At 51.0% G+C, this 25750-nt stretch overlaps 1 protein-coding gene across 4 annotated transcripts in view; it reads left to right on the top strand.

Annotated features, from left to right (window-relative positions):
* Positions 1-25386, top strand: part of DNAJB5 (DnaJ heat shock protein family (Hsp40) member B5) — a 31075-nt gene extending 5689 nt beyond the window's left edge. For all 4 annotated transcript variants that reach the window (XM_027818303.3, XM_037902608.2, XM_037902609.2 and 1 more), the window contains exons 2-4: positions 4973-5217; positions 12390-12988; positions 23201-25386. In XM_027818303.3, the coding sequence (XP_027674104.2) occupies positions 4973-5217; positions 12390-12988; positions 23201-23434 (1078 nt within the window). In that variant the 3' untranslated portion in view covers positions 23435-25386. The remainder of the gene's footprint in view (positions 1-4972; positions 5218-12389; positions 12989-23200) is intronic.
* Positions 25387-25750: the final 364 nt, after the last annotated feature.

Here is a 25750-nt window from a genome sequence, read left to right as displayed (position 1 = left end):
AGAAATGTGGCTAACCCACTGAATGACCTGCAAGATTTTGTGATGTTCTCTGAGACTGGCCATATAACCGCCCCTGTTCTGGGTGCCTTTCTGGGGAAATCTCTGCATGCTGCTTTTTCTCAGATGCCCTGCTTGAAAAAGCCTCTCTGAGCTTGGGCAGTTGTCAGACAAAAGACTTTACGGCTTCAAAAGCTACTGCACATTTTCTTCTTTTTCCTCTTCCCCCAACCTGATGAAGGGCATTAAGGAAGGCAGCCACAATGTGACTAGAACATGGCGATTACCTATCAAATGAGGTTCTTGCATAACCTGCAAGTCCTTCCCCTATGCTTCCTACCCCTCCCAGCAGCTGACAGTGGTAGTGTTGTAGGAGCAGAATAGAAGCTGGCTTTAATAGGCAGCCTTTCTTAACTGTTAGACAGCCCAGTACTGTGGTGCAGTAACCGTGTGGGCAAATACACGTTTGTGGAAACCGGAGTCTTTGAGGGAGAGAATATTGACCAGGCCTCTAGGACTGGACACTGGAACTGTCCTTTTCTCTTGTAAAAGTGTATCTAGAATCTTTAACTTCTGCCAGAGACAGGCAGAAAGAATCAGTCTTTTTTGGCAGGGTAATTCCCTCCCCAAGGTTGGACTATCTGCATTGGGTAGGAGCCAAAGTCCTGCACTTTTGTGTTCCACTGATCCAGAGGTGAGAGTACTAAAACAGATCAGTTAGAAACTAATAGCATCTGCAGTTACAGCAACGGGGATAACATTCAAGGCTTTCCGTCTTCATGCTTCAGGGCATAGGTTCATCATGTTTCAGGGGTCAGGAAGAAATTTGCCTCTTTCTATGTTGCTTGCTCTTGCTTGGTTAGGTGCATGATGGGAGGTTTGTCTTCCTCTGAAGCATCTGACATGGCCCACTGTCAGATAGAATATTGAGCTAGATGACCATTGGCCTGTCTGTTTTATTTATTTGTATTGCAATAGTGCCTGGAAGCCTCAGTCACAGAGAGAGACCCCATTGTACTAAGCATAGTACAGACACAATAAAAGGATGGTCCCTGGCCGTAGTCACAATATAAGTGTACGATGGGAGGATGGATATGAACAGGTGGATGAAGAAGCACAAGGAAGCAAGAAGACAAGGGGATGTCTGTCTACACTGTGAGCTGGAGGCATAAATTCCAGTTTGAAGAAACATAGCCACCCTAAAAATAGACATGTACCTGCTGTGGCTGGAAGGTTAGCCACCCCAAGTACAGACCTACCGTCTTGGGCCGTATGCACTCGGGGCGGCTAACCCCTCCCGGTGCTCACGCCGTCACTGCTACACTGCTATTTTTTAGCCTCCTAGCTCGATCAGAGCTAGTGCGGATACATCTCCTGAAGCCGGAATTTACATCTTGTAACGATGCTGGTTCTGGCGGGACCCAACCGAGAGTGCCAATTCAGGACAAACTGCTTCAAGCAGGGCAGTTACAGCCCCAGGCTGGGGTTTCTATGCACACCAAGGCAAACCAAACCAGCCAAACAGAGAGGACTTTGGTTTTACCCCACTGGCTAACCGCAGGTCACACAAGCAATTCCCTTAGACACTCCAGTTTCCCAGTATCTCCACCAGTGCCACTCGTTATGGGGACAAATGGTTATGAAAATCAATACCCCCGTAAAAGAAAAAAGGTTCTTTCGATCCCAAAGGACAAGCCCCAGACCCAGGTCAATAAACAAATCAGATCTTACCCACAAATCAGGCTGTTGCCAAACCTTTAGAATCTAAAATCTAAAGGTTTATTCATAAAAGGAAAAAGATACAGATGAGAGCTGAATTACATACAGTAATGGCAAAGTTCTTGGTTCAGGCTTGCAGCAGTGATGGAATAAACGGCAGGTTCAAATCCAGTCTCTGGAGAACATCCACAGCTGGGATGGGTCTTTCAGTCCTTAGTTCAAAGCTTCAGGGTAGCAAAGTCCCTCCAGAGGTAAGAAGCAGGACTGAAGACAAGATGGAGGAGCTGCAGCGGCTCTTTACAGTCTCTTGCCATGTGGTCTTTCTTTCTTTGTCCCAAAGACAAGCTGCCCATCCCGTGGCCTGGAAACACCTCAGAGTTGGGTCCACAGGCAGGTCCCTGCATACCTTGCTGAGTCGCAAGGCGTGTCTGCCTTCTCTCAATGGGTCAGTTGTGTAGCTGATGGTCCTTAATGGGCCATCCAGCAGGCTAGGCAGAGCTGACACCAACTTGTCTGGGGTGTCCCCCAGAAGCACAGCACAAGTTTGAAATACAGACAGTCTAGAGCCAATACTTATATCTTTAACTACAAAAATGATACACACATACAGACAGCATAATCATAACCAGCAAACCATAACCTCATCTTAGACACCTCATTTGACCCCCTTTATACAAGATTTGGTGCCACTACAGGACTTTGGTTGCAACGATGATCTATACGGTCCCAGATTAGGGTCAATAACGTCACACATCTCCACCTGGCAGTGTAGCTGTACCCAATATTGGTCAGCAGGACAGGCGTGGTCTTAGCACCCCAGCTGCCTAATTGTCAGGTTTGTCGTAGGCGTCGCGGCAAAGGAGCGTGTGAAGGAGGACCATGAGATAGCTGTGGGGATCTGTATGGGGAGTGCCTACCAGCGTGAGGTGCATCGTGGGAGAAAGCACGAAGGTGCTTGTTTGAAGACTGGGAAGTGAGTGATGAAGGCCGGCATCACTGGCCAATAGGAGGCAGGAGTCAACATCTCACTAGTGAATAAGAGACGATGGGTAGGCTGGGGATAGGCCATGAAGGGCCTTGAAAGCGCGGGCAAATACTTTCTGTTGGCAGGATAGAGACGGGAGCCAGCAGAGGGATGCAAAGAGAGAGGTAATATGGTCAAAGAGAGGAACGAAGAAAATGATCATGGCGGCAGCATTTTAAATTGATGTGAGCGGGAGAAGATGGCGTTTGTCAAAGCCAGCAAAGAGGATGTCGTGGTAGTCTAATCGCAAGATGCGGAGAGCCCAGACAAGTGTTTTTGTGTGTACATGGAGAGGAAAGGCTGTGTGTCAGAGACATTAGCACCCGGGTACCTAGGAAAACAAGCTTTCAGCTCAATATCATCACTCAGTGGCATTCCAGTCCCATCATGTTTCCCCCCTTGTATTAGGAGCCAGCAGACCAGTATTGTGGGCAAGGGAGAGAGAATCTGGTAATGTCCGTGTGGGTTTTGAAATGCAGGTGCTGCTGGCAAGGAAGCTGGAATGCTTTGCGGGTGTATGGGTACAGAAACGTGCTGGCATTTAGAAGCGAGGCTGGGAGAATGCTGTGGGATGCTCTTTACGCCCCCAGAGGCCTTCTTATATCTCTAACAATAGAACTCCTACGCTACTTGTGTGCAGGCCTGACATTCTGGGTGTGCTTCCAGCAATTGCTACTGCTGCATATGGGGTAATTATTTCCAATTACCAATGAAATCAATTCTGCACAAACATCCTTCTTGCTCACCTTCCTCACTCAGGCCCTGAATGTGCCTCTTTAGGAAGCAGGACGTTGGGAAGAGACATCTGAGAAATGTAAACTTTGCTGAGCCTTTGCCATAACTCCTGCCCTAGATCTCTGAGCATGTGTACATCTCCAGCTGCTCTCCCGATCCTCCATGACTCTGACAGCTTTCAGGCTTCAGCATGGTGCTTGTGGAATGCCATTGTCTGCCCCAGTCCCTTTCCTGGGTGCCGTGCCAGCTAGGTGTCCTATGCCTTAGGGCAGGCCTGCCCATCTCCCTGCCTTTCAGGCTGTCCCATGCCATGGAGAAAGTGAATCCAGTGAGTTTATTATTTGTGGCTGACTTCATTGCACTGTGTCAGGTTACGAGACTTAGCCATGCCTCGGGCTACTGATATTTCTAACTTATTGCCACATAATTCGTTAGTTGCAGACTCTCTAACATAGTCTAAGCTAGGCTAGAAAACGCTTTATAAATATCTTCTCATCATCACAAGATATTTCTGTCTAACAGCTTCATCCGTTGTCTTCTTTACATACAAATTACAGCTCTTGCGTGGTGAGAAGCACTTATCCCCAGATGAACGCCAATCACTTTGCAGAACAAAATGTTTCAGGTTCCTTTAAGGTGAACTGCACAGCACGCAAGCCCCTTTGGCTCCAACTTCTCCCTATCACTGGGGCAAAAGGGTCCCCTCAAATTGGTTTGGCTTTTTTGTTAAAATTCTGCTTGTTTTTTGCATTAGAAATTTACGGTCCTGGTTTCTTGCTTCCCTGGAGGACCCAGGCATGCGGGGGAGCTCGCTGGTGAAGCCATGTGAGGCTGCTGCCCTTGGGAGAGGGGCTGCTGAGTTTAGACTTTCCTAGGGTGATCAGATGTCCCGATTTTTACAGGGACCATCCCAATATTTGAGGCTTTTTCTTCTGTAGGCGCCTATTACCTCCCCACCTCCTGTCCCGATTTTTCACACTTGCTGTCTGGTCACCCTAGACTTTCCTCCCCCATGCACCCACGCCCATTCACAGGTGGGCAGAGCTGCCGCTCAGGTTACAGCCTCATGTGACATTATTTGTCATATCAGCCATATAACAGTACTGTGCACTAGCATAGCACTTTGTATCTATAAATTTCAATGCACGTCACAGAGAGGGAGCATCATGATTCCCATTTTACAGGTTGGGAAATTGAGGCACAGAAAGGCTAAATGAGTGGCGGAGTGGGAAATAGTCCCCAGGGGCCTGTTTTCCGATGCCCTGCTTTGACCACTAGACATGGTGAAATGTGTTGCAGGGTCTTGAATTGGTCCCTTAACAGAAAATGTGTAAGATGTAAATTGGGCAAAGGTTATGGAGAGCTGACCATGGCTGTGATGGGAACCTGAAGTTGGTCTGGGGTAAGTCTGTGGTGTGGGGGAGCAGGAGATTTGCCGGTTCCCCTAAAGCTGTCACGCAATACATGCATTGCAGAGCACTGTCTATCTCCTTTCAGGAATAAAGACTCGACTGGAGGCAACGTCGCAGTCATGGGAAAGGATTATTACAAGACCTTGGGGCTCCAGTCTGGAGCAAATGAAGATGAGATCAAGAAAGCTTATCGGAAAATGGCCCTGAAGTATCACCCTGATAAAAACAAAGACCCCAGTGCAGAGGAGAAGTTCAAGGAGATTGCAGAGGCGTATGATGTCCTGAGTGATCCCAAGAAAAGGGCTGTCTATGATCAGTATGGGGAAGAAGGTAAGGGGCTGGGATGGCGAATGGCTTGGTGGCATGTGGGGTTTCAATGTGCTGCTGTAAGCAAGAAAGCGTTTATACGTTAAAAAAAGTAGCTAACGTTCACCGGCGTGGGTGGCATGTCCGGAATTATCCCCATGACTCATTCCTGCCTCTCAAACAAGGTTACTACTACTCAGGCTGGGAAGAACAAACACCCAGACAATGCCGTCCCTCCTAAGAGCCAAAGAGAATCGCTTGACCCAGTTCTTGACTAATTATTCTGTGTCCAATCAAAGCCAGTCTTCAGCATGCAATCCCAACTCCTGGGCACCACCTGGCGCTCCCTGCCCTCATCAGACAAAGATGCCAGTTAGATAAGGAAGAAGGATGTACGGGGAGCTAAATCAAGGCAGTCATTGCTGCTCACTCTGATAGTTTCATGAACAAAATGGGCACTTCTTCGCTTTTCACCCCATTATTCTGAAGGCTGAATCACTTCCTGAGAGCATAGAAATGAAAGGTGTTCATATCCTCGATCAGATATGGGCTGCAGAATAACTCTCTACTAACTCTTTCCTTCACACAGATTCTCTAGCTACAAACACTCTCTTCCCCCTTTTTCCTTTCACTGGGGCTTAGTGTGTCTGTGCAGTGGTGTTACTTATGCACTAGTTCCACTCTTTTTTCCTCTTGTTCTTGCTGGTATGTACTGACCTACATGTTTCAAAGCCTTTCCCAATTTAAGTAATAGATTCTTGTTTTGAAATGAAGTCGCTGCTGTTGTCTCCCTGTTGGCATGGAGTAGGGAGCTGTTCCACCACGCACAGCCTTATTAGTAGAATATGAAAGCTTCTGCAGCCCTATTTGCTGAGGATGAAGAGAGCAGAGAATAGCATTTGCATTAATCAGCAAAAGAGTTTAGCACTTAAAAGAGCAGAAGGTCTGGTGTAAACAGGCTGCTCAGGTAGCAAGATGTATTCTCCCAAGAGGCTTAATGAGTAGGTGCATCAGCTTTTCTGAGGCATCACCATAAATATGCAGGGGTCAAAGATACCTTTGTGCCCTCGGGAGCAGAAAGGGATCTCTCTGCAGTTAGCAACCAAAGTCTCTGTTCTTAGCGTGATGCTGTTTGAATGATTAGTGGCAAGAGTCTCAATCCTCTCCCTCTGGGTATGGGAGAACTAGGCACATTAGCAACATGTGAAGAGAACTGAAGAGCCTCTTTGGGAAATGGTGACAGGAAGGCACTCTCACTTAGTGCCTCCGCGTGCTGCACAGAAGGTGGGGCTGCTGTAATTCCCAGTGCATGGCTTGGAAGCTTTATTGAGAGCTGGGATTGCTAGTTTTTCTGGTTTATCTAAGCAAGTAAGAGAGACCCACAAAAGTTTTAGAAAATCTCCATCCTGGAAGTTCTCACTCTTAAAATCACTTGCCCGTGACTGAGCCAGTTAAGTATGTCGCTGCTGCGATGGACTATCTGAACTGCAGCAGTCCTCTGCTGTCTAAAATCAGAATCACCTGCCTCCAGTGAAAAAAACAAACCCTCTGGGAGGATTCATCAGAACAAGACTTTTATTTCTGTTGGGGTGTAACTAGGAATGGGAGGATTAAATTGAAAGGCAAACACAGCTGAATTGAGGGTGAGAGAGGCTCCACACGGGAGAAGGGAGAGTGCCATCACGAAGCACTGTATAAAGCTCTAGAAAAAGGACACTGGAGAAGAACCTCCCAGGGCCCTGAGGGAATGACTGGCTGAGATTTAATAGTCCTGACTCTCCCTCGCTCCTGTGCTGCCCTGTTTAGACTGACAGGTAAAAGCTGCAGTAACTGTGTTCTTTATAGACACTTTAAAGCATGTTGGATGCTAAATGTCAGCAGTTTCTCGCCTCATGGTTTGGTCTGACCAGGAAGGTGGGTCACCTGTGGGCTTTGCAGTGACCTCAACTTTCATCTCCCTGCACACTGCTGCTTCCCCAGGTCTGTGGATGTCCCAGTTTTCTCCCCTGCTGCCAGGAGATGGTGGAGCTTTCTTAAACACTGCTTGGTCCTTGAAGAAGCCCAGCTCCAGGCAAACCTGAGGTTGATGTAAAACTGAACAGGGGATCTAAACTGCCGCTGAAGAAATGTGTTCACTTCATGCACCCTGTCTGCACTGTCCCCATTCAGAGCCTCTCCAAGCCCATTCCTGCCGGCAGGTGCCCTTCTGTGAAGGGAATGGGGTTCAAAGACAGCCTGTCGGCATAACGTCCTGCTTAGTGCGCCATCCCAGGGCACGTTCCTCAGGCCTAGGGCCCTACCAAATTCATGGCCATCAAAAACGTGTTACAGACCGTGAAATGTGGGCTTTTACCCTATAGTATACAAATTTCACAGGGGAGACCAGTGTTTCTCGAATTGGGGGTCCTGACCCAAAAGGGAGTTGCCGGGAGGTCACCAGGTTATTTTAGGGGCATTGGGGTATGGCCACCCTTACTTCTGCGCTGAATTCAGAGCTGGGCTGCCGGAGAGCAGCGGCTGTTAGCCGGGTGCCCAGCTTCGAAGGCAGCACCCCCCAGCAGCAGCGCAGAAATAAGGGTGGTGATACCAGACCAGGCCACCCTTACTTCTGCGCTGCAGCTGGCGGGGCTCTGCCGTCAGAGCTGGGCTCCCGGCCAGCAGCCCCCGCTCTCCAGCTGCTCAGCTCGGAAGGCAGCACCACCAGCAGCAGCAGCGCAGAAGTAAGGGTAGCAGTCCCACGACCCCCCCTACAGTAACCTTGTGGACCCCCCCGCCCCACAACTCCTTTTTGGGTCAGGACCCCGACAATCACCACACCGTGACATTTCAGATTTAAATGGCTGAAATCATGGAATTTATTATTTTCAAAATCTTCTCACTGGGAAATTGACCAAAGTGAACTGTGAATTTGGTAGGGCCCAACTCATGCCAGACTGCTTCAGTGCTGGATTAGCAGTCAGAATAAATACACAGTGCTAGGGCCTAGGCTCTGCCCTTGGCCACGCCAGCAGATGATGGTCCCTGTGGGGTCAGGGGAGGAACAGTATGGGCAGCGTCTGGTCCTTTGTCTCCCCTTTTGGGTTCCACATTCTGTATTTTGCCAATATTCAGTGGGGTTGGCAGCGGGTTTCATTTTCTCCCATTGGACGCTGATGCTGCCAGCGTATCCCATGGAATCACCCTCCAGAAATCGCTGCCCCTGCAACTGTGAGGCTCAAACGCCAACTGTAACTGAGAACTTGAGTTTATTCTTGGTGTCAGTGGCTCCTTACCCTATGAACTTTCATGGCTGAGCTGGACAGAAGGGATTCCCCACAGCCCCGTTCAGGAGCTAAGATCTGTGCTGTAGCACTGGTCTCCCTCCCCTTTATCAATGTTTCATCTCTTTGACTGTGGTCCGGATAGAATTCTTCTAGCCGGCGCCATGTGGCTCCCGCACATGCACAGCTGAGGTCCGGCGGGGGGTGACGACACAGCAGGTAGTAACTGGCCTTTGAGGGTTAGGGATAATAAGGCCTCAGCTCTTCTGCACCCGAGCCTTTAGGACAAGGTGGGGAAGTAGGATTAGGCTAGGCATTTTCCCATGATTTCCATCTGCTTCCCAGTTTATACTGCTAGGGCCAATGGAAACATTCTGGGCTTCACCACTGTCACATGCCATGGGCTGTGCAAACAAGCCTCTCATTGCTCTCCTCTGTTAGGAGCCTTTAGTGGGTGCTAACACAGACTCTTCCAATCTCTTCCATGTGTGGCGGACCATGAAATCCAAACCGTGCTGCTTCTCAGTGGCTTGGGAAGGGCCAACTTGCCCTGCAGGAGCAACTAAGTAATTAATGGCAATGTCAAAAATCAAAGCAGCCTCAGTGACTAAGCAGCCTCTGTCCAAAAGAGCCTGTTAAGGGTTCTTCCATTGCCGGTACCTCAGACTGGCGGGTGGCATCCGGGCAAAGCATGTCTGCTCCTGGCCAGAAGGGGAGGCAAGAGGAAATTAATGGCTTTGTTTCTTTGAGTGTGGAGGGAAGAATCCAGAAGAAACTGACCAGCTGTTTCTAAACGAAATTAAACCATTCACAAAGCAACACGTGCATTCGGAACCCTCTCACGGGGGTTTGAATCCTGGGGTGGAACTCAAACACTGAAACTCTCTTTCCTCCAAGGAAGAAGGGGCTTGTCATGTGGCCATAGTTGGTGAAATTGACCCCACGCCGAGCCATACCCCTTGCATCCTGTTTGGGGAGCTTATGTGGGATGAGAGGAAGGTTGGTTCAGTAGGGAGGATTCTAGCCTGGGACTGGGAGACATGGGTCCCTGTAACGGCACCAAACGCGCTAACCCATCTCTCAAGGCTTCTGTGTGAGGCATCCTGTGTGACCTTGGGCAAGTCCTTAGTCTCTCTCTGCCTCAGCCCCTCATTTGTGCGATAGGGGAGACAGCCCTGCCCCCTTCAGTGGGTTGTGAGGTGCTCCCATACAGCAGTGATGCGGGCTAGATACATGCCTTGTATAGCCAGAAAGAACTCACCCACGCTGGTAACTGGACGCCTCCCTTTCCAGAAGCCTTGAGAGAAGGGTTAGCAGTAGTTTGGCGCCTTTGCAGTAGCGTGCCCTGGAGGGAGGCAGACCTAGAAAGAAGCCCTGAGTCGCAGTGTGCCCCGCTGGTGGTTGCCAGTACCTTCTCGTGCACAGAGACTGCCTCTCTTTGCTCACGTGAGCCCAGCTCGTGCCTTCTGCTCCGTTCCACAGTAGAATCAAACTGCTGATGTCTGAGTGTTGCTGTGACACAAATGCAGCATTAGCTGTTGCCGGAGGATCACGTAGATGTTCTGATGTGGGAGGGGGGGTGTCTGTCTAACCACCTACTTGAAAGCACTGGGGGTGGACCTCCAGTTCCGTTCTTTGCCAGGTTTGGGACACTAGATCAGCCCCAACAGGCTAGCACGGGTAGAAGGAGACCTGCTGTGATGCTGGGCTTTTGCGGGACTGGGCAAGGGGGCTCAGACAGCACACCACCCCTCACCCCCACAAGGCCTTGGGCAAAAGAAAAGAAGAATATTTGCAGACTAGATTAAATTTGATGCAGATCAGTTTCAGTATATGTATTGGTCTTACATGTGCTTCCAAGCCTAAGTCCCCTTTGCACAGTGTTGTGGAGGCTTAAGCCGTGTGGCTGGCAGATGGGGAGCCTTCGCATATGTGTATTTTGTTCAAGCCAACAAAAGACCTCTGCATCCCAAGGCAAACTCATCCGTCAAGACCGAGAGAAAAGAACAACAAGTTTGTCCTGCGTTTGCCTGGCTTGCATCTCCTGCTGCTGGCCCTGACTAGAGGGGTTGGCACAGGACGTCAGCTTTTCAGAAATAGCACTATTTTGTAAGTGGAGAGCTGAAAATAGACACTGAGCTGGGCTTGGTTAGACCCCTTCTTGACCCCTTCAATCAAAAATATGTGACACAACATCCCAAAGCATGTGGCAATGTGAAGGGGACACTGGAAGAAGTCTACCCCCAGCCCTGCGTGACCTGCTGGGCACCTTAGTGATCCTCTTTGTATTTTTATTGTAGATACACTTTTGAGAGGGGCTGTCTGCCTCACACCCTGGCTGTGTAGGAACCTCCAAGGTTTGCTGTGGACAGATATAAACGTACGGTGTCTGAGCAGAATCAAGTAGGAGCAGGCTTCTGGGGTGGGTGGGGCCTGAGAGAAGCCCTAGTTTAAGATGATCTTTTGCTAGTTACCAAAGAAATAAATATCCAACTTATTTGCTGTATCTCTGGGTTCTGCTCCTGAGCGCCATTCCACCGACTGACCTGGGCTGGTCACGGTGCAGGGGAAAGCGAGTATTTTTTAAAAACAAAAAGCCATCATCCCCCCTCAAACTTGACTCCCATCAACAAGATCTGATACTAACATCTCAGGTTGTTGAGCCATGACTTTGTTTGCAAAGTACTGTGTGGCCCTCATGTTAGCCCCTTTCATCTGAGAGCGTAGTGTGTTTCCCACTCGCACGCTCATTTGTGGTGGAGAGGCTAGTTAGTGTATAAATGCTGACCTCCCATCAGTCTGTGTGAAAAAGCCCTGACTCCACAATTGCTCACTGAGTTCAAAGCCTTTCATAAATTGCAAAGTATGCCACTGCTGGGCCATGAGTCCATGGTGCAGTTCAGACGCCTTGGGAGATGCAATAGATCACAGCATGAACGGGGTGTTCAGGAGGTAATGTACTGCTGACATAAAGAGAGTATTCAGGCCTGTCTTTGGCGGAACTTGGACTTCTAATTTGTGTCGCTAAATTAGTCTGAAAGAGCCATCAACTGCCTAGTCCATATGGTCGTTGGACTCCAGCAGTTGCCATGCTGTGAAATTTAACAGATTTACAGAGACAGAATTGCTTCCTGCAGTGCAGCAGGAAGGAACACAGGAAGATTATGGTTAGGAGCCTTGCAGGCAGGGGCAGTGAGTTATATGGGCCCATGGTGCCCGTGCTCCAGGAATATTCAGGGCCCGGGGGCCTAGCTCCACCAATGTTCGGGGCCAGGTCTCTTCCCTGGCCCCGCCTGCTGCCCCCGTGCACCTCCCTCATAGTGTCTCCCAGCCCAGCCTGCCCCCCCCGGCGATTTAAAAGGGCCCGGGGGCCACCGCTGCCGCCACCACCAGCAGCACAGCAGGGCTAAGGCAGCTTCCTTCCCACCCTTGCTCTGTGCCACTCCTGGAAGCAGTTGGCACGTCCCTTCGGCCCCGGGGGTGGGGGGTGTCTCCACACGCTGCCCCTGCCCCGAGCGCCAACTCCGCAGCTCCCATTGGCCGGTAACTGGTGCCTGCGGGCAGCAGCATGCCGAGAACCCCCACCTTCCAGCTCGGGAAGATAAGTTTGCTCAGCTTTGCTCAGAAGATAACTGCTAGCTAGTTTCTCCAGTGGAAAAAGGACGCAGATTGTGGCCAGGTTGGGGTGAAGGCGGGATGTGAGAGGCTGTGTGGGATCCTGCTGCCTAGAGAGTGGTAGAAAGGAGCTTGCAACACCAAGACTAAATTCCACCTTTGGTTCCCATGCTGCATATTAGAAAAAAACAACAAAAGTCTAGTCAGGGTGGCCCAGCTGTCGCTCTGTCTGCATTCCCTGTGCGTCCGGCAGGACTAGAAGGGAACAACCTTCTTCTGCAATGGATTTGTTAACGTTGTCCTTTCCTTGCTGTGTTCTAGGGCTCAAAACTGGAGGCGGTTCCTCTGGCGGCTCCGGCAACACTTTCCACTACACCTTCCACGGAGACCCACACGCCACCTTTGCTTCTTTCTTCGGTGGCTCCAATCCCTTCGACATCTTCTTTGCCAGCAGTCGCTCCCGGGCATTCAATGGGTTTGATCAGGAAGACATGGATATCGATGACGACGATGACCCTTTCAGCGCCTTTGGACGGTTCGGCTTCAACGGCATCAACGGAGTCCATCGACGGCACCCAGAGCCTCTCCACACACGAAGGAAGGTCCAGGACCCACCCATCATCCACGAGCTCAGGGTTTCCCTGGAAGAAATCTACCACGGCTCTACCAAAAGGATGAAAATCACCCGCCGGCGGCTGAACCCTGACGGGAGAACCACAAGGACCGAGGATAAGATATTGAACATTGTCATTAAAAGGGGGTGGAAAGAAGGAACCAAAATCACCTTTCCCAAAGAAGGAGATGCCACGCCAGACAACATCCCTGCCGATATCGTCTTCATTCTCAAGGACAAGCCTCACACGCATTTCAAGCGAGACGGCACAAACGTGGTCTACATGGCTATGATCAGTCTTAAAGAGGTGGGTCAGTGGGAGCTCCCCACCGCTGTGCTCCGTGGAGATGAGTTTGCTAGTTTGAACAGAACAGATGAGAAGGGTGATTAACTTGCACGGGATTAGAAGGTCACATAGGGTGTAATAAGCCAAAGCAAGAGAGATCTACAGAGTGGAGTGTTCTCCCTTTGCTTTACAGACCAACGTCCATTCCTGTTTTCAGGAATTACACAACCTCAGTACTTCAGTCTCTAGGTCCAACTGGTACTGTTTTAACTGCTCTAATTACCCTTTTCCCCCTGCTTGTGTGCCAAGCTTCACCGTTAATATGGGGTGTTCATGTCTGGAAAAGAGCTCAGACCCTGCATCAGCTCAAAAGAGAAACTAGTCCGGTGGCTTGTGCCTGTTCAGCCCCATTTCTTGGTGTTGCCCCAAACACCACAGCTTGTCACTCTTCGACATCAGTGTTCTGCACTTATATACCAGGCTGACTGTGGCTGGGGCGGTGGGTTGGTCCCAGTGAGGTTGCAGGTTTGTTGGCGTGGCCGGACGGGGACAGTTTGCATGGCACCCTGGTCCTCACTACGCCTTGCTTGAGCCTGTGCCAGCTGTGCCTTTCTGTTCTCTCCCTCCCGAGCTGCGTGCACTGCATTCTTTATTCAAGCAGCATATGAAGGTAGTTTTGTGCTTTGCAGAACAAGTAAGTTATGGTCTCTGGCCCATGGAGTTTGCAATGGAACTTTAGAGGGGACTTGAGGAGTGAGAGCAACAAGCAGCACGAGGCAGGAGTGGAAAGGAAGACAAGGGTAACCCACATTCATGAGATGCATGTTTGATGGTACTGCTGTCTAACTTCTTTTTAATAAGTCCCAGCTGGCAGGTACATTTAACATTTAAATTGCTAGCAGCTGCAATTTACCATTCACTTCAGATTGTAGAGGTTGTCTGTCTTGGTGGGTGGATTTTTTTAAAGACTGATTTAGTCCACGTACGCAAATGCATTTTATAGAAAAAAGCTCTGCGGATCAGATCTTGGGTACAAACGTCTCAGTGTGTGCCCTTGAGTCAGGATATATCTGGATGGCTCCCCTTCCTCTAAAAGCTTGAGGGAACTTTCCCATGGGCATCCCACTACCAGGGTGCGACTTTCCCTTATGCATTTGAATGGAGTGCCACTTCCCAGCCACACTGTGACCGTTCAGAGCTGGGTGTTCTAGGGGACACTCTTCTAAAGGTACGTTGGAGACACGGGAAACCGAAGTTTGCTTTTGAAGTGTGCAGCTCTGTTTTCTGTAGCCAGCAGTACCTGGGAGAGGCAGCGCTGTTGCCATATCTCAGATGCTTCCTCAGTGCCTTCCTCACAAAGATGCCTCTCACACACCAGACCTCAGTGGGTCCTTCTGATATTGGTCCATGTTCCTCCAGCATCTTCTGTCAGTTTCATGTTTCCTGCTGAGGATGTGTGTGGTGGGGAGTGGCACCATCGACACTAAAGACAGAGAATCTGCCCCTGTTCTGCTCCCTTTACCTGAGTGCTGCAACACAAAGGCAGAAAATCACCCAAGAGTCCTCAGTGGCCTTAGAGAGGGCATAGCTAGTTGCTATGCCTCCTTCCTTGCAGCCCTGCTGCAGAGGGGAGGTGGAGTGGGGCTGGAGCATCATGTGCTCCAGCTGTCCCATGGTCTCCAGGTATCCCTGGTTTCTAACCTACTCTAATCAAAGCTAGGGTGGAGAATCAGGGAGCCGTAACTAGTCGTTGGTTCTCAGTATCTCGTGGGTTGCCCTGGGTGGTTGGGTGGGATCCATCCTGTGCTGGGAGCAACTCTGGCAGACTCCTGTCCTGCTGTCCCAGGGCTCCTGCAGCCCATGAGGGAAACCTCCCCATTGTGACAGGACTGATTCAAACCCTTTAGTTTAAAACCGGCAGCGAGCCACATACTTAATTCTTCATCAGATACGCCCGTCCTCAGTACCCTCGCCCTCCCAGGCCTCAGGTCAGGCATGATCAGCTGACCCATCAGACTTTGACAACCATCCTCTGTCGCTATCGCATGATAAAACCAGTGATCAAACCCAGGGAGGGGCTGGAGAAGTGAGATTCTTCCCCTGGTCTCTGAGCCCAGGTACCATTGAACTCTGTGATGATCGTTCCAGTCACTCACGTCTGTCCATGGCGAGCAAGCCAGCGCTGGGTGCTTGCTGCCACCTGGCATGGCCCAACAGGAGCAGCCCAGCGCGAGACAGATCTGAGAGGGCTTCCCCGGGGACACGTGGGCAGCAGAAAACTGTCCGTTCTTAACATGACGTGAGCGGCTCAGTGGGAGGCAGAGAGAGGAAGAAGCAGACCTGCTATTGGGGGGGAGCCAGGATTTACCTGGGGTACTGCTGCCTGAAGGTAACTTCACAAGTCTGAGTTAAACCAGCCCCGCCAGAAACAACATTTACACTCGGAAGCAGCCTCCCTGTGAATGCTTCAGCTAAGATCCTAGTTTTAGTGGCATCTGCTATTCACAGACCTAGTGAGGCACTTAGTGGCTTCCCTGTTTGTCTTGCGGCCTTGTCCTGTCCCCATTGAAGTCAGAGGCAAAACTCCTCATTGGCTGTACCGGGAGCAGAATAAGGCCCATAGTTAAATTAGGTAAATCCCTACATTTATAGCTTGGCACAGCATTCAGCCATAAAACTTTCTGGGATTTAATCCATGAGGGCAAATGTCACTTGGGGCCCCCTCTTTAATGTGGAGATGTAGACTGTGGAGACAAAAGGTTCCAGGGTGAAGTGTAGTTTGGGGGCTTGAATTAAGGTGGAGCATTGCATGCTGGGACTCCTGTCAGTGGGCTGCACCATCATAATAAAAATGAACTGCTCTCATATATCAAATTATATGCAAATGTGGTGTCCCCTTGGCTCCTGGCAAGTTGCCAGTGCAGTCCCTAACCTTTCAGAGTGGTGGGCTTAGATATCAGTTCTGTCTGTCATCTCAGTGAAGGCAGTGTGGGGGTTGGTCATTCCACTACAGTTCATCCAGTCCAGGGGATTGTTTTCCATAGTTAATGTTGCCAATTTCTTGCCTGGTTTCACTGGTGTGAAGGGCTAGAGTAGGGGAGGGAACCATCTGTACTAAGGAAATGTTAAAAATCCACTGTAGTGTCACTAGGTCTGCTGCCTTCTTTCTGGCATTTTTGAATGCTTTGCTGTGCTAACAAGCATGTCAGTTTACACTTTCAGATTCTCATGCACTAACACAATGCTGCAGTGCCATGTGTGAGCGATAAGCATAGGAGAGGGCTGTCGGTCTTCTTTTAAATCACATCCCTTGGAATTAAACACACATGTTCCAGGAGCACTTCTCTTGGCCTATTGAGCTCTCTGAAAGCTGATTCTAAAATACATAAATTTGGGGCCAAATTCAAACTGAGTCCTTTGAAATCATTAACGCAGACTGACATGTGAATGGCAGGTGACGCTAAAGTTTTAATTTTGATACGTTATTTCTCCAATCAGTTTCAAACTTGATGGGGAAAGGGTTCAAGATATTTGTGGGCGGGAATTTTTTTCAAACAGTCTTATAGATGCCATAGTGAAATCAGTGTTTCAGTTTCCTCTGTTGCCTCTCCCGACAGTAGTAAAGGGACACCGTCTGCTTAAAATCTAATCATCAATCATCTAATCAAGGTCAGGCTTGACAAAGCCCTGGCTGGGATGATTTGATTGGGGATTGGTCCTGCTTTGAGCAGGGGGTTGGACTAGATGACTTCCTGAGGTCCCTTCCAACCCTGATATTCTATGATTCTATGATCTTAAAAATTAGTTGATTATAGTTTTGGTTACTCTGCCTGCCCTCGAGCCCTCTGCCAAGTTGTGTGCTTCGCCATCATGTTTTCCGTGTGGTAGGTTTCTGACTCCACCCCCTGTTGCTGTATCTTCTAGAAAGCAAAGAGTTTATATTTCATTTCACTTCTATTTATATGACCATTAAGTGTTACTTGTAACAGAAATTTCAGACAAACTTTAACGTTTTAAAATTTGACTTGACCTCTTTGCAAACAACTGTGAGGTCTGCAGGCTCCGCTCAGCGGAGCTGATGCGTGAGCTCAGGTGAGGAAGGAGGAGTTAGTTAAAACTGCTAATAACCAATCTGTTGAAAGCCTGCTTGGCCTGATTTTCAGAGGGTGGTGAGCACCCAGCTCCCGCTGAAGCTAATGGGAGCTCCAGGTGCGCTGCACCTCAGCGGTGAGGACGTAGGGGTGGGATTGTCAGGAAGGGACCAGAATGCACCAGCTGCATGCAGAAAGTGGGGAAGAGTGAGCAAAACTAACCTGGTTCCCTCAGCCTGGAGAAGGGAGCCAGTCTCCTCCTGGAATGCAGCGAGTTCTAAACCCTGGAAGATCACCGTTCATCATCACAGAAGTGCTGACAGCTGCTGAACTGCAGCATTGTGAATGGGATTCTAGACACAGCCAGGCTTCCACCTCATTGCTACAGACTGTCTGCCTTTCATTGCTCTCGGTGCCTGAACCTGCGGTGCTGGGGCTGGTCAGTACCCGGTTCAGAGCATGGGCTGGTTTGGCTCTCTCAGAAAAGTAAGGCTGCTAGAGCGGCTTTAGAGGTCTCCGAGTAACATGGCTTGGCAACGCACCTGGAGACTCTTGGGCTGCATTGTCAGCACTAAGCTCCTTGTCCCGGGTGGCAGGGAAATGTATCCATTTTACGGCTGGTTTGACTGAGGTGTTTGTGGTGTCGGGCAGAGCTGGGAATAGAGCCCATGTTCCTCATTTCCATTCTATCTCCAGCCGCTGGAGAGCCCGCCCTCTGCAGCCTGACTGCTCGCATTCTCGGCCTGCTTCCAAAGAAGCGAAAATGATTCAGTGAATGTGAGCTGCCTCGGGCATCAGAGCTCTTGTTTTCTTCTGTCCCCTAAAGGGAGCAGGGGTGGGCCCTTGCAATGCTGCTGGACCTGCATTCCCCTGGGTGGAGAAGCAAAGGGTACTTTGCTAATGACCGGGGGGAATTGCAGCCACTTGTGTCTATGACAGCCTCCCCAAATGGCATTAAAGGATATCTGAATGGGGGATATAGATTCTTCCTTGTGCCCTGTACTGTGATGTCTGAAAGTGGCATGAAAGATTTTCCCAAAGAAAGGGGTAAGGAAGGAGAGGCCATGTTGTTTGCCTTAGACACAGCAAATCTTGTCTTTGCTGCTTTTGCTCTGGAGGGTAGTAGTGGGCACTTATCTGCCCTGAAAGCCAGCGGGCAGGGCCAGCAAATCATAGAGGCCTCACACGACTGCACCTGTTAGAGCCTGCGTTCAGTGTAGGTGTCTGCTCCAAGCCCTGCTCCCAGGGGCTGGAGGGAGATGGGGTTCATGAGAACCTCTCCTGTGAGCAGCAGCACATACTAAGGCTTTATTAAGTTCTTCATCCCCCAGCAGCGTTGGCCCTTCTCGGAGCATCGCTTCGCATCTCATTCACTAATGGTGACGTTTTTCCCTTGAAAAAGCGAGGCAACATCCCAGCCCACGTGTGCAGCAGAGCTGCCAGGGTGATTTAAGGACACAAGGAGTTTCACGCTGCATTGCCAAGCCCTGTGGCCTGTTACTGCAGGGTGCCTTGCTGCTGCCATGCAGTGCCACCCCCGGCACGCACCGGCCATTCTGCAGTAGGCAGGGCTTGGATTTGGTGCTGACATCCCAGGAGGTCTTTCTCTTTGCCTCCGCAGACGTGCAGCAGGAGGGCTACAGCTCCGTGCTCTGGCATTTACTGGTCGCGTTGCTGGGGGGCTTCTTGTTCCTCAGTGGAGCCTCTGCATAGTTGCTTGCTCCCAGTGAAGCTGCACAAGCCCAGCGCTCGTTCTGCAGATGGAGAAGTGCCCTGTCGGAGCAGAGGCCCAGCACTGAACTGCAGCCCTCCCTGTCACGCTGCCATTGTGGGAGCAAGACCCCCCGCACTCAAAGCCAGTAAGGTCACCTTTCCAGCCAAACAACCCGAGGTAGGAAATGGGACGAGCAGCCAGCAAACGCCAGCCCTGCCAGCTTGGCTAGCAGCGTACCCGCAAGTTAGTGACTTCCCACGTTTGGCCATACCAAGCCGCCCGTGTGCAGAAGCTCGAAGGGGAATGCTGCCCGGATTTAACCTGAGAGGCTGTGTGACTGTTGTTTCCTCCTTGACTCCCTGGGAAACCTGCTGGGGCACAGACAGATCCACAGCAGTGCGGAGAGCAGTTGTTGGTTACAGAGTAGCAATAAGCTAGTTCACGGGGACCAGGATCGGTCCATCCCTGTGTGCGGTTTACACATGGCTTGTGCTGATGGAGACCTGGGGAGAAGCTTAGCTAGCTCAGCTGCAGGGAGGCGCTCTCTCTTCCTCTGGGCTCTGAGCACAGCTGGGGTGGGGTTAGTCATTGCTGGGCTGGCCCTACAGTTTGGCCTCTGAGCAGCCCTGGCTGCAAGTGCTGCAGAGACATATGCTCAAGGGCTTCTGGGGCAGAGGGAAAATGCACCTTGTGACTCTCGAGTGCCTATCCCAGCAGCCAGGAGCAGTGTGGATCCCAGCCTCTTCCAGAGGATGCAAGACTTGAGTGGCATCCTGAGTATCCTCTCCCCACACCTCCAAAATAGGCACCATCAGCCAAAGAGTTCCCTACAAACTGGCACACGGCATCCCCCTTCCCAAGGGGCTGGCTGCGGGTTTCCTCACTGGTCCGTACAGCCCAGTGCCACAGAGTCACTAAAAGCAAAGCACAGCAGTCTAACCTGGAAGAGCCCACCCCCTGTGCCTGTCAGCTCTGCACAGGCCCTCTTGAGTCGGTGAGGCCCTAGCTTGGGGGAGATGGAGCCCATGTCCAGCTATATGGGTTCCCTTTATTAAAGAGGCAAAACCTGTTAAGATCTGCACCAAAATAGAACACGGCAATGCCTGAATAAGCCAGTACAGCCAGTACCGCCACCCTGCTGAAAGGAGAAGCCAGGCAGGGGAACGTAATGCTCCAGACAGGGCACTTCCTCTAGGTTCTCTGACCCCAAAGTCTGTCCTTAAACCCTCTGTGGAGCTAGAGCCATGCTGGGAGCCAGCCATGTGTAGCCTATAGGAGAGTGGGCTTTATTGAGAGCAGAGAGGAAGCCAGGAGAATGGTGAACCTTGGAGACTCCTCCCTCACAACACAACGGGGGAGCTGTGTGTAGACAGCTCCAGCCACAGGCTGTTGGAAGCAGTGGGTACAAGTAGCCGGGGGCAGAGGTGTGTTGATACAGTTCTAGGTAAACTCCCTGCCCACGTCCATCAGTGGATCTCCCTGCTGCAGAAAGGAGAGAACTTTCAAGGGCTTTAACTTCCAGGAAGCGTCTGTGCTGCGAGCGCTGAGTGGGCGGCTGAGGAATTCCTGGCTCTTGCTTTCCTAGCCTTTTGGAGGCTGTTGGCAGAGGTGCCAGGGCCCATGTGCTGTAGATAAATCCAGTGCGCTGGGCAGAGATGCTGAGCTCTGGGAAGGGCGACAGCTGGTGAGCAGCAGAAACATTCGGATACTTCGTCAGGGATTGAACAACAAGGCCATAGTCTAAATTTAGCTTGCCCTGTTGCTGCTTACCTCTCCTGGGCGATCAGGGAAGGGTAGAGGGGGAAGAGGTGCTGCAGTTCAACCCCACTAGAGTGCTTTAGCAAGCACTCCGTCCTGCTGGGGGGTCGGGGGGGGTCCTCATTTGATAGAGCCTGTAGGACTGTAGTCCTGTCCGGAGAATGATATTTGGGAAAACATGCCTCATAGTGAGAGACTAAAGAAGCTTGATCTGTTTAGTTTAGCTGAGAGAAGGCTAAGAGGTGACTTAATCACAGTCTATAGGCACTTAGGTGGGGATATGATTTCTGGTGGCAGACGGCTCTTTAATCTTGCAGCCAAAGGCAGAACAGGACCAATGGCTGGAAGTTGCAGCTAGACTGTTAACAGTGTGGGGAATGACCCATTGGAGCAACTCGCCCAGTGGATTCTCCATCGGGTGGAATCGCGAACTGGAGGGGGGATGTCTTTCTAAAAGGTACCAGCTCTAGCTCAGCCAGAAGGGGAGGGCTTGATTTAGAGATTTCTGGCCAGTTCTGTGCAAGAGGTCAGACCGGGTGAATTACAGTAGTCCCTCCTGGCCTTAAAATCTAGGGAAGTACGGAGGTGGCCACTCCAGTCCAGATCCCCTCACGCTCCTCAGCGCTCTTCTCTTCTGTGCTGGGAGACTAGCCTGCCCCACAGGGGCGTGCGCTCTGCTGCTGGAGGGCTCTGCCTGGGACGCACATGGAATCACGGATTTGAGATTGCCAAGCCCGGCATTTGGGGGTTTATTGGTGCAGTTTAGCATTCCTGGGGCTGACTGACCAACGCTACCTGGCTGTTGGCTGCAATATTGTAGGCAGGTTCAGTGCAAGCTTCATGCATGCACAGCTCTGTGAAGGTGCCTTTATCCTGGCCTGCAGCACCCCTGCCATTCCAGCGCCAAGTGTCAGGGCTGCGTCTGCCCCGTGTGACTTGTCCCTGCACACCGAGGCTGTTGCCTTTTATAGTTTGGTGGAAGTCAGGCTGCGTGTAATGAGGTTCCTAAAAAAAGACACTGGGTCTTGATTTCGTCAAAACCCAGCTTGTGTGTGACTGGCTGCTTCTGTGCATTTGCAGTTACCCTGCCCAGTTTCCTGTCTGCAAGAGCTGGGCGCATGCAGAATCCTTGGTTATGTTACTTGAGGCATAGATCTGAACGTACTTTCTATGCGCTTTTCCATCTGCAGTGTTCTTCCATTCTCCAAGCCAGATGGCTCATGTTCGAAACACTCTAGGTATTGGCTGATTTAGTCAGGCCTAGCTGAAACCAAGCCACATAGTGGCTAAGGGTACCGGGTCCTGCTTACCAAGAAAGACATGACATTTTGGGGTGGTTGCCCGAAATCACCCTGTGCAGTAATTAAAAACTCCCGATTGATGATTCAGACGTCTGGTCTGAGAATCACCGTGTGGGCAAGGCACAGGCTGGTGGCTAGGGCTAGATTCCGGGGAGCTCCGAAGTGCTTTGCAGAGCACACCTTTAGGAGGACAAGCTTAGGAATGGCCAGCGGCTCAGGCATTGTCTGCCGTGGACCGTGGTAGCAGGCAATGAGGAGACCTCCCCACAGCTCAGTTGCTCAGAGTTCTTCCTACAGGTCTGCTTGGGCCTGTTTTTACACCTGAACTGGACCTGAGCCCAAGAGTCGTTTTCTGACCAGACACTCCCCCCCGCCAAACCCGAGTCAGCACTGATGCTTTGTGCCCACGGGAACCAGGCAGTGCCTCACTCCTGCCAGCTGCTGCCCCTGCTGCGCTGTGCGTGTTGCGGAGCGAGAGGTGCTGCGGATCCTCGGCACGCTCACGCCAAAGTGCGCACAGCACAGCAAGTGGCAGGAGTGTGGCATGCAGCCACTGCCGTGCCCGCCCCTGGGCAGGAGGAGAGTTGACCCACGCCTGAGACAGCCGGGATGTTTTCCAGCCAGACTTGAACCCAACACTTGTAGTCTGGTCCTTCGGGATCAGGTCTGGATGCAGTGTTCTAGCTCGTGTTGCCGTACAAATGGGAACTACGGACGTACACTGATTCACCATTCCTATGAAAAGTCTGGGTGGGGGGTGAGATTATATCTGATAATGAGCCGCTTCCAAACTTACGATTTGTACTGCACTGTGTAGCCAGAGTCCCTGCCACACTCCACAGCAGCAGGGCACATCAGCAGTCTGTTGTCCTGCTGGGGAGACACTTACTCTGATTTCCTCCTCTTTGGGGTCTCTGTTTCTCCGGGTTCAGACAAACATGGGGTAAGAGATGAAATGCAGCCCGTCCTGAGCACCCTGCACACTCTGGGCAGAGTTCTAGAGAAACCTGCCCCACTTCTGAAGGCCTGAGTGGACTGAAGAGTGGATGCCACCATGAAACCACCACCTTGGTTGAACCCACATGCCCTGTGCTTTTCTGGAGCATTCTCAGTAGAACACCTAGGATGTGCACACGGGGGAGACTCCTGTGTATCCCCCAGATGATAATGGCGTTGCTGCTGCATTGCTAATAGACGTGAAATGGGTAACAGCGACGGGCCAGGGGCTGGTGTCATGTCTGCTGGGTGAGGGAGCAGAACTGCTCAGGCCAGGAGCGGGTTCTGAGCCTTGGCTGCTCTTACACACAGGGGCTTTTTCTAGAGGCTCCAAGTTGCAGCCGGTCTCACTGTTTGCTCTTCTTCCTTGCAGGCCTTGTGTGGCTGTACAGTGAACATTCCCACTCTCGACGGGAGGGTGATCCCTCTGCCCTGCAACGACATCATCAAGCCTGGCACCGTGAAAAGACTGCGAGGGGAAGGGCTGCCCTTCCCAAAGGTCCCCACCCAACGGGGAGACTTGATTGTAGAGTTCAAAGTCCGCTTCCCAGACAAAATAGCTCCGCAGACGAGACAGATCCTCAAACAGCACCTGCCGTGCTCCTAGAGCCCTGGGGACGTTCTGCAAGCAGCAATACCTTCTAACACACGTGCCACAGCATCTGAGCCGCACAAAGCGGCGGTGCCCATTCACACTCCAATGCAAAAAACCCACGCTCCTTTCCACACGCTCCTGTTAGCCCCAGCCCGTTTGACTGCCTTTTGTCAGCCTCTGTTATATCTAGCAGCGTGGGATTCAGGAGCTCAAACTCCTGGCTAACTCGTGCTGGCTCTCTGGGCTGGGCGCCTTTTCCTGGAGGTTTAGCTTTTCTGCCTGGCCCAAGCAAATGGGCATGGGCTGCGGGCCCAGGGAATTTTATCCGGTGGTGATTTTCACATTGCACGCTTTGAAGTCAACTTCCTGGCTAGAGGATGAATTTGTGTCTCCCAGAAAGCGTAGAGATTCAACACAGTGTACATAGGACTTGGAAGGGTTAGCTTTAGCTTCACCTTTCTGAAGCTTGCTGCTATTGGGTTCCATTAGTACCAAGAATCCAAACAAATTCTGTGAGCGTGCACAGCAAAGGCAGGGCTCGTACACACCATGGCCACCCTAGCGGAACCATTTCTAACACGGAACCACAGTACCTATAGTTTACTGGGGTCCGTTCTGCGGTGCCAGGATTACAGCTGATTATCGTCCGTGCTGAATGCAAACACTGAGCTGCAAGGCACCTGGTCTCAGACCCTTCACCCCTCCGGCACCCTTCTTAAAACTTCAGCGTCCCGGCTTTATCGGTTCAGAGCATGTAAGACAGGTGGGAGTGGAGTTGGGCCAGTGTCCTATCAGGGTGTTGCTGTGCATGCTGGCATGCCAAAAACATACGGTAGTAGAAGGGAGGGGCAGGGGGCCCAGGACGCGAGCTGTCTTGTTCAGGTGTGTTGAGTTTAAATTGCTGCTTTTATTTATAACCCCATAAGGGTTTTTTCTGGAGTGGTTCATCCCAACTCTTCTGGGGATCAATTCAGCCATATGAACATCATGTCTGTGAGAACGTAATCCGTGTGTCGCCGAAGTCTAGTGTACAAGCAGAGCCAAGTGTGAGTGGAGCTGAGGTTTGTTTTGCTGGCGATTGAGTTGCACTGTAGGGATTTAGCAGCAAGAAGAATGCGCATGTAGATATTTTTCTTCAGGGCAGATGGAATTCAGGATGTGTTTCGGGGAGCAGCAGGAGGGCATCTGCTTGGGTGGCTTTCTTTTTAAATGCTGTATTTTTTAAAACTTTGATTTCCATTGGGAGAATTTTTATATTTCTTACCTACGTCAGCCTATCTTGCCAATGTCTCTGGGGCCGGGTTCTTCATACAACCTGCCTTTGGGACGGTTCAGAAGCTGATCCAAAGAGGCACAGCATTTCTAGTCACACAGACACCATGCAAGCAGATGGCCATTGCCCTAGGAGTCCTCTGGACGTGAAATGAGAGGTTTTCTCTGGGCTCATTCCCTGTGTCTAGGCCTTCTCAGAGCACCTTTGGAGTCCTGCGTTGGTAAGTCTGAGCTGACTTTAAGCTAACTTGGTTTTAACTGAGGTATTCTGGAGTGTCCGTTGATACTCTGCTGTGGGATGTACACCCCAGTCCGCTACGTACAGATGTACAGTATGTAACGCGTAGGGGGAATGGAGTCCAGGGCAAAGACGTCGTTCTGGAGAGGGGGAAACTGTCACGCAGCGCTTCATTTATAAACCCGTTGGAATGGTTACAGTGATGCCTTGTCCCTCCCATGTTACGTGTTCGGTTAGAAAAACATAAACGCTGTTCAGATAACGCTGATGGGGGGGAGAGGAACCCGGGGCGGCAGTCCAGGCTGGGAGCTGCTTTGTTTTTCTCAGTTTCAATGAGATCCTGAATGTTTTATAGTGGGTTTGGTTTGTTTGTTTATTTGGGGGTGTTTTTTTTTGTATTTTTCTTTTTTTTGTAATGTCAGTATTGAGAAAAATAAAGTATTTTAAAAATAAACCTGCTGGCACTGTCAGGGCTGGGGCAGGGCAGGGGTTCCCTCGGACTTGGCGCTCTCGACACACACACGAGCTCTCTGTGACCTCACATCCCAGCTGAGCCCTGGGTTCTGCCAGAGACAGCTCCCTGCCCCTCCCAGGGGAGCAAACCAGCCCCTGGAGCTCTGCGTAAGACTGGGGATTGCTCCTCTGACTGACAAGGGCTCAGTCTGTCTAGTCTAGTCCTTCCCTCGCTTCAGGCCATTGCTCCTTGTCCTGCTCTCTTCTGAGCCTGATCCCGTCTCTCTCAAGTTCTGCCGGTGCTTTTGGCAGCCTGCTAGACTCCCATGTACAGCTCCTCACTCCAAGTGCAGTGTGAAGTGGCG

Source organism: Chelonia mydas, chromosome 5, assembly GCF_015237465.2.
Source record: "Chelonia mydas isolate rCheMyd1 chromosome 5, rCheMyd1.pri.v2, whole genome shotgun sequence".
Lineage (NCBI taxonomy): Eukaryota > Metazoa > Chordata > Testudines > Cheloniidae > Chelonia > Chelonia mydas.
This window is presented reverse-complemented; position numbering and strand designations above follow the sequence as displayed.